General features: G+C 41.7%; 2 protein-coding genes across 2 annotated transcripts in view; one reads left to right on the top strand and one right to left on the bottom strand.

The window, feature by feature from the left end:
- Window positions 1-6: 6 nt before the first annotated feature.
- On the bottom strand, window positions 7-11,631 carry LOC133845056 (angiotensin-converting enzyme). The gene is made up of 8 exons (XM_062279394.1): window positions 11,487-11,631; window positions 10,938-11,416; window positions 1,598-2,581; window positions 1,245-1,536; window positions 615-1,181; window positions 416-556; window positions 187-359; window positions 7-125 (listed from the first exon to the last, which is right to left on the bottom strand). Exons 3-8 carry the CDS (start codon window positions 2,310-2,312, stop codon window positions 106-108), a joined length of 1,908 nt encoding a protein of 635 aa, XP_062135378.1. The 5' UTR covers window positions 2,313-2,581; window positions 10,938-11,416; window positions 11,487-11,631; the 3' UTR covers window positions 7-105.
- The window catches only part of LOC133845054 (sodium channel protein 60E), a 39,494-nt gene continuing 30,444 nt past the window's right edge, over window positions 4,095-13,144 (top strand). Inside the window, 2 exon segments of the mRNA XM_062279392.1 lie at window positions 4,095-5,572; window positions 7,245-7,981. Coding sequence (XP_062135376.1) covers window positions 7,939-7,981 — 43 coding nt within the window. The 5' untranslated portion in view covers window positions 4,095-5,572; window positions 7,245-7,938.

Genomic DNA, 13,144 nt, shown 5'->3' on the forward strand with positions numbered 1-13,144 from the left:
CAAACTTATAACTCATTTGTTTTGAATAATATAATAGTGGGTAAAATCTTTATTATAACATAGGTGAGTAAGATATAGTAACATATAGCAATTTGCTGACACGCTTTACGGCTCCTTGCGACACACTACAACAAAGAAAGACCGAAGATTTAATTAGAATCATTAGAAAAGGAGAATCAAACTTACGATCATCTGCATCCCAACCCGGCTCAACTTCCAGCTGCATGTTACGCTCCTTGAGCCAGGTGAATAGTGGAGCAAAGTACTCGAGGATGCCTCGTCCGCTCAACTTGCGTTCACCCGTTGCAATCTCCATGGTATCACGCCAGTGTCTCGTGGCGCCCAGCTCCATCATTTCGCTAGAGGAAAAAGCCAAAGATAAAATGAATGATTCTACTCTGTTTGGTTTTCCTACCGAATGAGATTGCCCACTTCCTTGCTGTCATAGAAGTCGCAGTTGTGCAGCGGAAACTTGGGATCTCCTGGCTTATATTGCCCGCTGGCCAAGCAGAACGAACGATAGAATTGAAAGCCCAAAACCTCCGCCATGAATTTCCTAATTGAAAATATTCAATTTAGATATAAATTTCATATATTAACTACTCTTAACATACCTGGTATTGGAGCGATCGGGATGCATGCCGCGATAGAATCTATAGTCCACATCAAAGTCCTTGGCAGAGCGCCAAACGGGCGGCATCACGCCCGCATACTTATCCTGCATGCGCCAATAGGCGCAATTGTAGTCCTGCACACCAATGCGGCCATCCATGACATCCACCAGGAACTTGTCGTTGATGAAGTACTGCGGCACAGCCAACAACGTGTGCACTCCCATGCGGAAGAGACGATTGAGTGACTGCATCTCGGTGAGACTGTCGTTAAACAGAAGTTTCAAGCGTTGCAGATGTCGCGGTGTGCCCGAGGCCAGCACCACAGTCTCGGCCAACGCACTGCCAAAACCGGGGCAGGGTTCGGTGTCCAGTCCCAGCGGCAGCCCACTCTTGTAGATGTTGTACTGTAGCTCGGACATGGTGCCGTGAATCTGCATCAATTTCTTGTAGTCCAGCTTGGGACAGTAGCGCAGCGCCACCTCCGGGGGAAAGTAGTAGACCTGCGGCTTGCAGTCCGAGCCAGCTTCGTCGTCGTTCATGCGGCGTGCGAATTTCTCATAGAAGGCGCTGTTAAATGTTTATTAGTTCTATAATTTATGGTTGCGAAGTTGGTTGTTATGCTGCACTTACTCGGACATGTGATTGAGTCCCAGCGACTCAAAGAACTCCGCTGCCTTCTTGTTGATCTTGACAGGAGTCATTAGCACCTCCTCGAGCCGATGATGCACCGAGGGCAGCTGATCCTTGGGGAAGGGCGTTTGAAAGATTGGCTTGTGATACCAAGCCTGCGAAAGTATTTGATCCAAGACGGGAGCTGTAATTGCGCCGTCGTCCTTAAAACTGAAATTGGGATATGCCTTGATGGCACAATGCCTTAAATAGGCGTGCAGCTCCCGATACAGCGGCATTATCTCCCATATAACTAAATGAGGAGGTAGGAGGTAGCTATAAATACGCAACACAAACTTGAAGAGCGAACTTACCCGACTCCATCTCAGCCTGAAAGTTTTCCGTGTCGAAGTTGAGATACCAAGTGCGCGATGGCGTCACATGCCCATTGTAGGTGGCCGCAATACGCAGCAGTCGCACATAGTCGATGAACGTTGACTTGGCCGTATCCTTGTCGTTGATGATTGTGCGCCAAGTGTACCAGTTGTGCCTTAGGCTCTCATAGCGCTTCAGTCGCATATTCTGATTGTAGAGCTGCGGATACATCGATGTCGGCCTACGATTGGCACAATCTTCCGTGTTACAGATCATATTGCCACTGATAAAGTTCTGCATGGCGCGTAGCAGATCCTTCGACTGCTCGTAGTCATTGGGCCGCAGTCCCTGCAGCTGCAACTTGGCCAAACGTTGCACGCGTCGTCGCAGCTTCGGATCACGCAACTGCTCCACGGATACCACACTCAAATTGGCGGCCAACTCGTAGACCAACTTGTAGGTTTCGTTGTCCACCTCCTGTTTGCTGGGCGCCTGGCCACCGAGTGGCGATTTACCCTTCGAGGTGAGCTGCATAAAGATGCGCAAGCGCATTTCCCAAATGCCACGCATACGCTGCGTGGCCACATCGAGTATACGCCGCGTTGACGCTTCATATTCGGCAGAGTGATTGGAGGCGCTGACCGAGGATTGCGGCACACAGTCGCCTGTGACTGCCAGCAGCAGCAACACTAGACAAAAGGGTTGCCAAAACATGGCGGCAAGAATGTGGGGTGTAGTCCTATGTTACGGCGGAATCCGTTGAATCACACTGCTCGGACTATGGAGATGTGATAACTCTCAAGGGCTTATCGCCAAATCCCAAATGCGTTGTTGTGTTTGCGGAGCTTGCTTTTTCGTGTGTTGTGCCTGCTTCTTGCCAGTTGCGTTCGTTTCAAGCTCTTGTCGCGCACTAAATGTGTCCAGAGTGATTTGCGGCATTGAGGCATTTGCTCAGTTAAACGTGGGTGGTTCTAGAAGTTCAGCTAAAATTGAGTAAGGGTTAAAAATGAGGTAAGAGTGTCTTACAGTTGACAAAAGCGGAAATAGATATTACAAAGCAAACAATATCTTATTAATACACAATTTGGATATGAACACTTTTTGTAGAATGTATATCAAAAGCGAAACTATTTAGTTTAATATTTTAACTCTTTTTCTGTCTATACAACTGCAATTTGTTATAAAAATAAAATTAAATTGCATTACCAAACAGCAAGAGCAAGAGAAATTAAATATTTAGAGAATATACATATGTATTTTTTTATTGTTTTTTAATATTATTACAATTTAATAAATTAAATACTTCTTATAGTTTTGTAGATTGTGAGCTAGTAAGCTAGGTTTATTTTATAATTTTAAAAATAAAATGTCACAGAATGTAGAAAGTTACTTCTCAAAATAAATATATGATACAATAAAGTGCAAGACATCCTCAAAGTATGCAACAAAAAGTGAAAACTTTGAAATTTCAACACCAAGTGGGTCAAAGTCAGGCGTTTCTTCTGCTTCGTTGGAAAAATAAAAATTGTGATGTTTTTGATTGATTTACAGCTTTTCTAAGCAACTGCTTAAACTGCCCATTTGAGAGAAGTGATTTAGTAACAGTTCTTATCAGTTTCGCAATGAGCGGCGCTCTGAAGAATCTCGTAGAGCGAAACAAATCTTCAACTCTTAGCTGAGCTTGTTGTTTGTTTATAAATAAATGATAGAAGTCGTCTGGTGATTGCTGGCATTGCTGATCTCCGCATAGCCAAGGCTTCGTTTGAGGCTTCAAAGTCACATTACGCATACGACATGTTCACATATTACGTATACGGCGTGCGATAAACTTTGCATTGCGATTGAAAGAAATTGAAACTGAGGCAGCTTCCAATTCTTTTGTTAGTGAGTGGCCCATATTTGTGCCTAATAATTTTGACGTTTTTAGACAGCGGCCTGCGGTGCAGCAGCAGCAGCAGCAGCAACAGCAGCAGTGGCAACAGTAGCAGCAGCAACAGCAGCAGCCGTTGTGGCACTGTCGAGAATAATGGGAAATTGGCCATGCCCCACAGCGCATTTGTTTATGCCGGCAGGAGAAAAGTGTGCCAAATGTGACGACGATGTGGCAATCACGAGACGGGACGAGTTCACGACAATGTGTGTATTGGTGTTGTGTGTTGGCCTGCGGTCGTTCCTTTTGACATTTTGGCCAAAACAGAACGCTGCGACACGCACATGGCGATACACGACACTCAGCACATGGCACATTGGGCCATCGGCAGTTGGCCAAGAGTTCGGCAGCTCGGCTCAAAACGAAGGCGAAAGCGAGTCGAGCTCGAGAGCGCGACCGAGAGAGAGAGAGAGAGATAGAGAGAAAGCGTTGTGTCGTGTCCTGGCATGTGCGCAATATAGTGGGAATTTCTAGGGGGCTGCATGTGCGTGGATGTTAGTGTGTGTGCGTTTGTGTGTTCTGGCTGCTCTGCAGATTACGTCAAACGGAAAGGAAAACCCGTTTGCTACGAGTCAGTCACCAACGAACCTTAGAATCGAGCAGTCGCCATGCAATGCACGCGTCCGTAGAGCGACACACAAATACAAAAGAATAAAAAAATAAAATAATCAAAAAAAAAAAAAACGACACCAACAAAAAAAAGAAAACACACTGACAGCGCAACAACAAAACGAACAGACAGCAAAACCAATACACTGACACACACACACATTAATACGAACAGAGACTGAGGCTCACTTACACATACACACACCTACACTCACACATACAGCGTAAGAGTCTGAGAAACGCAGAGATTTACAAGTGCAAGCAAAAGCAGCAGCAGCAGCAGCGAAAAAGTCTTCTGCGCCCAAAAATAGAGTGAAACGTGCATATATTTGTTGTTGTTGTTGTAAAGCAGGATAAAACGGAAACTAACCTACATTTTCGCGCTCTTTCGCACGCTTTCGCACAAGCCAACCAGCCAGCCAGTCACTACACAAATACAGAAGCCTCACACACACACAAATACAGTCAAACACACGCATACACGAACAGCAACTGTGACGCCTGAGCTCGTGCTCTCTCGTTCCCGCGCTCGCGCTTCCTTCGCACACACTGAAGCAAAAGCAGAAGCAGTAGCCGAAGCCGAAGCAGAAGCAAAAGCAAAAAAAGAAATCAACAGTAAATTGTAATAACACTTCTCAGCTTAAGGTGTGTGCGTGCACCGTTGTCGTCCATGTGCTTACTCTTCTGGTTCTTGTTGTTGTAGTCGAGCATTACTTGTGTGTGTGTTCGTGCATGTGTGTGCGTGCGTGCGTGTATGTGTGTCAAACAATGTGCGTGCCAGCGCTTTTTTTCGCCTTTGCCGTTGTCGTTGCCTGCTGCGTCTCCGCGTCCGTTTCCTTTGCCAACATTGTTGCATAGAGAGCCGCGAGACGACGCGATTGCGACTAAAATAAAAATGTAATTAATGTAAAATACATACGCACACACAAACATACACATTCACATGCTCGTACATATTATACTAAGTACACAAAAGCCACAAAACAACTGCTAAACTAAAACAAAAGCAGCATACAACAACAACAACAACAACAACAACAACGAGAACAGCTACGAGAAGAGTAAGAGTAAGAGTAATAATAATAACAAAAGTGTGCCCAGCTGGGGCCAATTGAAGTCGCCGCAGTGAAAGCAAACGCAAAAGTGAAGTGCTAAAGGAAATTGCAGTAAGCGCAAAAAAGAAAAAAAAAGAAAAAGCGAATACGAATACGAATGCGAATGCGAATATAAATAGTAACTGGTGCATTGGGCAAATTGAAATGTAAATACGCCCCATATCCCTCCCCCCAAAAACCACCCAAACACATACACACGCATGCAGCTGCATATATATGAGTGTGTATGTGTGCCTGTGTGTGTATTTCTACTGTGCGATTACATAAAGAAAACAGCAGCAGCTGCAATTGCAACAAAATGCAATTAGCAATATTTAAAGGTAATTCATCGAACATTTCAATTTGCTTTCCTTTTGCCTGTATTTGAAAGTGGTTCCAATGTACATGTATGTATGTGTGCGGTTGTGTGTATGTGTGTGCCGCATGGCATTCATGTGGTAGTGCTTTGGGGTCACTTTGAGGGGGCATGGGCGGTTCTGTGTGCGGCCTCACTGCGGTTGCGGCTTGTGGCGAACGTTTGGCCCATAAATTAGCGCTTGATGTGCACTTAACTAGCGCACAGTTCGTGCACGAAAGAGTCCCAAAATAAAAGAAGAAAAGTGTAGTACAGCTTAAGGCGCAGCGCAGCTTCCGCTGCGTTTTATGTTGTTCTGCGAGGCAACTTTAAAGCTGTCCATTTGCTCGCTCACACAGATGGGGGGCAGCTATAGCATCTCCCTGTCTCCCTGAGGTCACGCCCAAAAAAAAAAACTCGGACTACGGGCGAACGAACAAAGCAAAAGTTTCATCAACAAATTTGTTGTTTGGCCCAAAACGAACAGCACTGTTAATGCGTCCATGTTTTTCTGCGCTCTCTTATTGTTATAATAAAAATATTTTGACGATTTGTGTGCTTAGCCAAAAACAAAACACAAAAAAATGAAGCAGTGCAGGTGCAAACGCCGCAGGAGTTTTCTTTTTTTACTTTTTTGTTTGTTGCTAACTGATTTCACTTGCTGCTTTGGTCGTTTTCTTATCGGCCAAACACACATACATACACGCACATACTCGTAAAGAAACAGACACACGCACACACACACACACACAAATACATACATAAATATCTCTCTAAGGCCGGCCGCCTTTATGACTGCATTGTTGCTTAGCTCAGCGCTTCACAGCCTCCTTTGCCATACCGACCCCCGCTTCAATGACAGCGTGACTTCCGACAGGAGGCAGCAGAAGCAGTAACAACAACAGCAGCCGCACCTGTCTGCAACTATGCGAGAGGCAAAGGCAAAACTTGATATTGAATATTTTATGGCACTTCATCTAACGTTTTCCATTTCGCCAACGTCAGCGGTGTCAAGAAGTTTGTAAAACACAACAGGAAGCAGGCCTACGCTACGGCAGCAGCAGCAACAAGAAGAAGAAGAAGAAGAAGCAACAACAACATCAACTACAGCAACACAAAAGCTCAACGAAGTGAGCAGCATCTGAGCGTGGCCTCCTTCTTCGTCTTCTTCTGTTTGCCTTTTACTTTTACGCCATTTATCAATTCTTGTAACTTGCCAGCTTACGTGTGTGTCTGTGTACGCTTGTGTATGTGTGCATGCGTTTGTGTGTGTGATGCCATAATGTTAATTAACTTTATCTTTGTTAAGCTTTAAGTCTTAAAGCGTGCACATTTTCCGGTCGTCGTGTTTATCTTTTCCGTTACTCGCATTACGTACTCTTACATACGTTACGTAAACGTAATGCGAACGTATTACGTGCACGCATAAGCCGCAGTCGTTTACGTTGTCGTACTTGTAGTTGTAGTCGTGTAGGTGTCTTAAGCTGCGCATTAGCGCCTGACAATTTCCGTTTAATGACTGCGTCAATTGAGTGGGCGACACATGAGAGTTGCAACACACAGACACACAAGCACACGCGAAGAGAGAACGACAAAGACATAATAGTAAATGAAGCCAAAACTAATAAGCTGCCTTTTCTTCTTCTTTCTGCTTTCAGTAATCAGCCACAAAGCACAAAATGTAAGGCAGCAATAATCAACGGAACGCATCGCATCGCTAACTGAACGAAAAGCTCACAAAAGCCACTACTTTTTTTTTGTATTTTTTTTATTTTGAAGCGAGGCGATGCCATTATTGGAAACTGTCAAACTCGTCAGATTTGCATAGCTTTAGCTACCACTACACTCACACACACACATAGGCGAGCAATCTCACACGTACACAGTCGAAACTAATCTATACTTACACACATACAACTATAATATAGAGAGATGCTCCACATCATGAATGAGTCGAACGTGGTGGTGAGCCCAACAACAACAAAAGCAATAACAACAACAACAGCAGCTGAAGCTACGATAACTACAAGAAAAGCAACAACAAATGCAAAAGAGCACTGAGAAATGTTAACAAAGGCGACAATATTAACGCTAAACACGACGACGATCCCAATGTACTGTACGTGTGTGTGAAGAGAACAACAACAACAACAACAACGCTTTAAGCTTTAAGCAGCACCCAACAAAACAGCAATCGACTGTGTGTGTGTGTGTGAAACAGAGAATAAAACGAGAGCGTAAGAGTGAGAGAGAGAGGCAGCAAGACATGCAGCTGCGATAAGAGAGCAATAGCAAAACCGCAAACCTCAACCGCAAAAGGCACAAGGAGATAAACAAGGACAATCAGTCAAAATGAGTGATGATCAAACGGTAGCCGCACAGAATGATGATAAAGGTGAGTGCAGAATGAAAAGTGAGCAAAAATTACTGGCTGAATGCGGAGCTGGAGACAGGAGCGCTAAATGAGCTATGCAATCTGCCAGCTACATAGTTTCTCCCTCCGCTCTGCTACAGCTTCACTTCTTACTTCCCCACTCCCTTCACCCATCGCGGCCATAAATAAGTACTATATATCGGGCATGAAAGAGATTGCTATACACAGCGAGAAAATGAAATCAATCAGTTACAAAATCGAATCGACTCGCTGTGGTTGACAAAAACTGTGCTATGAAAAATACTTATACAAAGAGCTGATGTTCCTTACACGGTTCTCAACATGAAAAACTTGTCATGAATAAGCTTAATAGATATATAAAACAACATTTCAAGTTAGTATATAATTTTATAGTTTGTTTAATTCATATGTTATATATAATTTTATATTTATTTTAGTTTCCGTTTTTATTTATTTCGTCAATTTATATTATAAATAAATTGTTTTCCCTATGTGTTTTATGTACGAATTTCTACAATTCATAAATAAATATGACAACAAATACATTTAACACAATGATTTTATTAATTTTTTGTAATAAATTTCTGATAATCTATGACACAAATCCAATTAGGAACTTTATTACTCTTATGATATCCTATAAAGCAGCTCCTGCTGTCAAGTAGCGCAGAATAATTTAATTCTTTGATGCAAATAAGATAACGGGAAGAATCCATTAAATGTTGGTCTTGGTGCAACAATTCTGTTCGAAATAAATGCACGGAAATCATTGGAACATTAGAAAAGCAAATTCTTAAAGCGATTTTTTCGGCTTGAGTTCAGATTGTTAGTTTTCTGTCAGTGTAACTACACAGTAGGGCGGGAGGTGCCATCAAATCTGCGCATGGCCTGGGCATGCATATGAAATCAGCGACAGCGAGTACGCCACCTCCACTGCCACGGCCATCACCACCGCCACCGCCACCGCCACCGCCGCCTGCTCAGGCAATGCCAATGCCTCTGACACCGACACCCGACACCTGGCCCAAAGGCAAACACAAGGCGCACGCAAACAGCAAACAGGCAAAAGCAGAAGCCGAAGCACAAGCAGAAGCCCAAACAGAAGCAGGAAAAGAAGCAGCCAACAGGACGAGAATTTTGGGCAAGGGAATCTCCTTGATATGGCCGAGTATTTACTATACGCTTGCTTGTGCGTGTGTGTTTCAAGATTGGGACTGGGATTGGGATTGGAATTGGGCTCAAGCTGTTTGGCTCATCAGCATAATTAAATAGCATTGCTCATTGTGTGTGCAGCTCAATAAAATTTGACTCTTGACTCGCAAGTCACAAGCACACACACACACACACACACACACGAACATTGAAAGGCAGTTGAAAAGAATCAGATACAGATAGAGATTCAGATACAGATAGAGATACGGATACAGATACTGATGTGTGTGTGGGTGATGTTGGTGCTGCTTCTGCTGCTGCTGCTTAAGTGTGCAGCTGACTGGAAGATGCTCGAGGGCAATTTAAATAAATGATTAACTAAAAACGCAATCGCTCTGGGAGCCTCTGTCTCTGTTAATGACTGGCCATAAGTTACGCAACCATTCGACCTAAACGCACATTACGAGTGGGGAGGGGGAGGAATAGTGATAGAGAATGGTGGGTCCTGGGGAGGGCGGGGTTTCAGTGGGGCACACAGAGGACAATTACCATTTGGACCAATTGTTGGCCTTAACGCTCTCAGCTGCAGCTGTGGGTCGTAACAATGCACAAAGGCCAAAAGCGAGGATGGGCGAAGAGAGGAGAAGGGTCGTGACGGGGGGAGGAGAAGCGGGACGGGCGACAGTCGGATTACAAATATGGAAACGGAAACGGAAACTAATTAAATATGTAGAGCAAACTATTTTTTATTCGTTTTAACTGCAGTTTGTTGCAGTTTTGCAGCTTCTGTTTCTGTTTCGCTTTACCTTGGACTGCATTCTACTTTTATTTTTGTATTTTATGTGCAGCTCCCTTCTCTCTCTCTTTATCTTCATCTCTGTATAGCTCTCTCTCTCTCTCTCTCTCTCTTTCCTTGTCTATCTCGCTCACTTTGCTTGTCCCTTGCAATTGAATTTGCCAGGAAGCGACGGCGTTTGGGGCCAAAAGAAAGTGCAGCTCCACTCTGTCTGGCAATTATGCAGACAGTTCCCAGTTCCCAGTCACCATTGAACTTGTGCAAAGGTCTGCGCAGCTGCAACTGCAACAACTGCAACCTACAACATTCAACGTACAACGTACAACGTGCAACGTGCAATGGGCAACGTGCAACTGCAACTCGCAACTGGTTTTTCGTTTTGATGGTTGGCCTTTTCTTTGCTTTTTATTTATTTTGTTTTCTTGGAAAAGCCAACATTTTTTGCCATAACTGTGTATATGTGTCTTTGTGTAATGCGCTGTTGTCATACCCGGCAATTAAAGGGCAGAGGGGTGTTATAGCTTATCATATGTGGCACACAGCAAAATGCCTCTGCGCCACCATAAAGTATACGTAAAGACCAAAAGTTATAGCCAAGAGAATATATATTATTTTAGAGGCGAACTTTCTTCAAATAATTGGAACAACATTTTGGACTGTATTGTTATTATGAGCCTTATAAAAAATTACAAAATAATAATTATTTTTATTACGTAAAAAAAATAATGTTTTTATTTTAACGACTTGATCAATAATTATTATCTTTGAGCTAAATGAAAGAGCTCATAAAATAATAATTATTACTAAAGTAGTATTGCTTTATGGGGCTTATGTTTAAAATAATTCAATAATCATTATTTGGCATCATAAACATTCACTATAATGTATAAATTTAATCTTAAAGTTTGCCCAAAATCAAATGAATCAATTGTGTTCAAACAAGTTCATCAAAAGTTATCTTTGAGGTACCTCACAGTCGAGCACACTCGATTATAGTTGCTTACTTACTTGTTGTCAGGGACGTTTTGAGAATCATTTTGCTTCCGCATCAAGATTGTGTCTCCCATCTGCCGAAGATGTTGCAAGCAGGTTTCCCCATGTATTGTTTTTTTTTGCTGCTTTGCCTTTTTTTTTTTAGTTTTCGGCTGCCATCGGGAGGATTATGCAATATGGGGAAGATGTGCGTCGCGTTGCATTTAATGTTAATGTGCGACCGCCAACCGGTTGCCCATCATTGCCAGCCAGCCCTCTTTGCTCATCTGCCCTCTCTCTCTCTCTCTCTCTCACTCTATCTTTCTCTTACACACTCACTCTCAGGCCATCTCACTCTCTCTTGGCCGCATTAACCTGATGATGCTGCTGCTTTGTTGCCATAGACATAGTCATAGTCATAGTCATAGCTGTAACCATAGTCATAGCTGTTGCCATTGCCCGTTAATCTTCATCAAAAGTTACACACGAACTTGATTTTCACTGATAGTTAATGACTTGTAAAGGCACGAAATATAGTTATATTGTATATAAATAGTATATGAAATGCATTTCGTATGTTTTTACCTAATCATCGTCGCTATCCCCCAACTGATTCCGGGTCCTCTGCCTCATGAACTTCGATGGTAACGCAACTGCAAAAACTTTGACCATTTTTTCTTTTAATGGTCAATGTTTCACATGTTGGATGCTTCACTTTTATGAACTTTCCATGGTGCATTATTAAAGTGCTTATAATTTAACTTGTTTTGCCTTTAACTTACCTTTTACTACTGCGATTATAACAATGAGAGAACGTTAAGTTTCATATTGTAGCGAGAGTTTTGAAGACTTATTTAAGATTTGTAATGTTTTTTTCTGTAAGATTAAAACGTTGTTGAAAGTGGAATAAAAAATCTATCTTTCCCTTTTCGATATGCAAGTTATAAGTACTAAATATAAAAAGAATGTATCAATTCAGCATTTTTAAAAGCAAAAACACAATGATTTATATGTGATAAAAACTTACACATTATTGAAATTAAAATTAAATGACTCCAATATACACACATAAAATATTTTCACAGTAGATAATTGAATTGAATAATTAAATAAATGAATGAAAGAATTTAATACAATTAAAGTGAGAATAAATCTTTCATGTTTAATTTCGAACAAATTTTCATTGAGCACATTATTGTGGACAATTTTCAATAAAGATAATTGAAAAATGAATTGTGGTAAAATTCAAATGATTTGTTGAAATTATAGTCAAAATAAGTTAAACATTTTCATAGAGTAGGAAATGTTTAATAAAATTAAGTGTGATTTATAAATGAATTCGGTTAAACTGAAATTTCTAGTTGAATTTAAAGTCAAAATGTGTTCCTGTTTAATTCAGAAATAATTCACTTTCATTCAGCATGAATATTGCTGATAAACTACAAAAAAGTATGATTTATATACAATATGATTTCTGTTAATATACTTTTACGTCTGTGTTGTGACAGTTTTGCACAAAAATGTTTTCGTTTTGTTTTCTATGCATTCAAAATGTTAATTGAAGTGGACAAAAAACAATATGTTTAACACAAATTCGTGCTAATAAATAACACAATGAAAGCTGAACTATAATGTATTGAATTGCATTTCACGCTTTGATTTATTGCCCCAATCTATTCATTAAGCTTCCATTGTTATCAGTTTTCCACCGAATTTCATTAGCTACACTTTTGTCTTCGACTCAGATTAATACTATGTTAGAGCATCTGGACTGCGGTGCGATGAGGAAAGCGAGCTAAAGCGCTTGTTTCATTTGTAGCATTTGCTGCCCTCGTTGTTGTTTGTTGTTTGTTGTCTTGTGTGTTGTTGTTGTTGTTGTTTTGCTCAAGTTGTTGGTTGTTAGTGTTGCTTGTAGATTGTTGTTAACTGCTGCTGAAGTAGTGTTTATGTAAGCAGCAGATTTTCGGATGCTTACGCTTTGTGTTTTGTATTTTGGAATTGTTTAAGTCGGTGTCGGAGGCATTTCATCGGTTCGGCGCTTTGTTTACGTTTTGTATCAAAGGCAAAATGTATATTAATTAATTTGGCAAGAGATGGGAATCTGATCGCGCCCGCTTTTGACTTGCCATTGACTTGCACAACATTCCGAAACAAGAGAAATTGTAATCAACTAATTTGCATTGTTACATCTAGCCACAATTTACATACTGCATGTGGATGGGCAACTAATGTGACTAAAAGAG

This window comes from Drosophila sulfurigaster, chromosome 3, assembly GCF_023558435.1.
Source record: "Drosophila sulfurigaster albostrigata strain 15112-1811.04 chromosome 3, ASM2355843v2, whole genome shotgun sequence".
Classification (NCBI taxonomy): Eukaryota; Metazoa; Arthropoda; class Insecta; order Diptera; family Drosophilidae; genus Drosophila; species Drosophila sulfurigaster.

What these genes read in the sequence shown, in the direction of transcription:
- LOC133845056 (XM_062279394.1), bottom strand. Translation starts at nt 2,312, where the DNA reads ATGTTTTGGCAACCCTTTTGTCTAGTGTTGCTGCTGCTGGCAGTCACA. An exon ending in TCAGGCTGAGATGGAGTCGG is followed by an intron (nt 1,537 to 1,597) that starts GTAAGTTCGCTC and finishes CTCCTCATTTAG; the next exon opens with TTATATGGGAGATAATGCCG. An exon ending in GGACTCAATCACATGTCCGA is followed by an intron (nt 1,182 to 1,244) that starts GTAAGTGCAGCA and finishes AACATTTAACAG; the next exon opens with CGCCTTCTATGAGAAATTCG.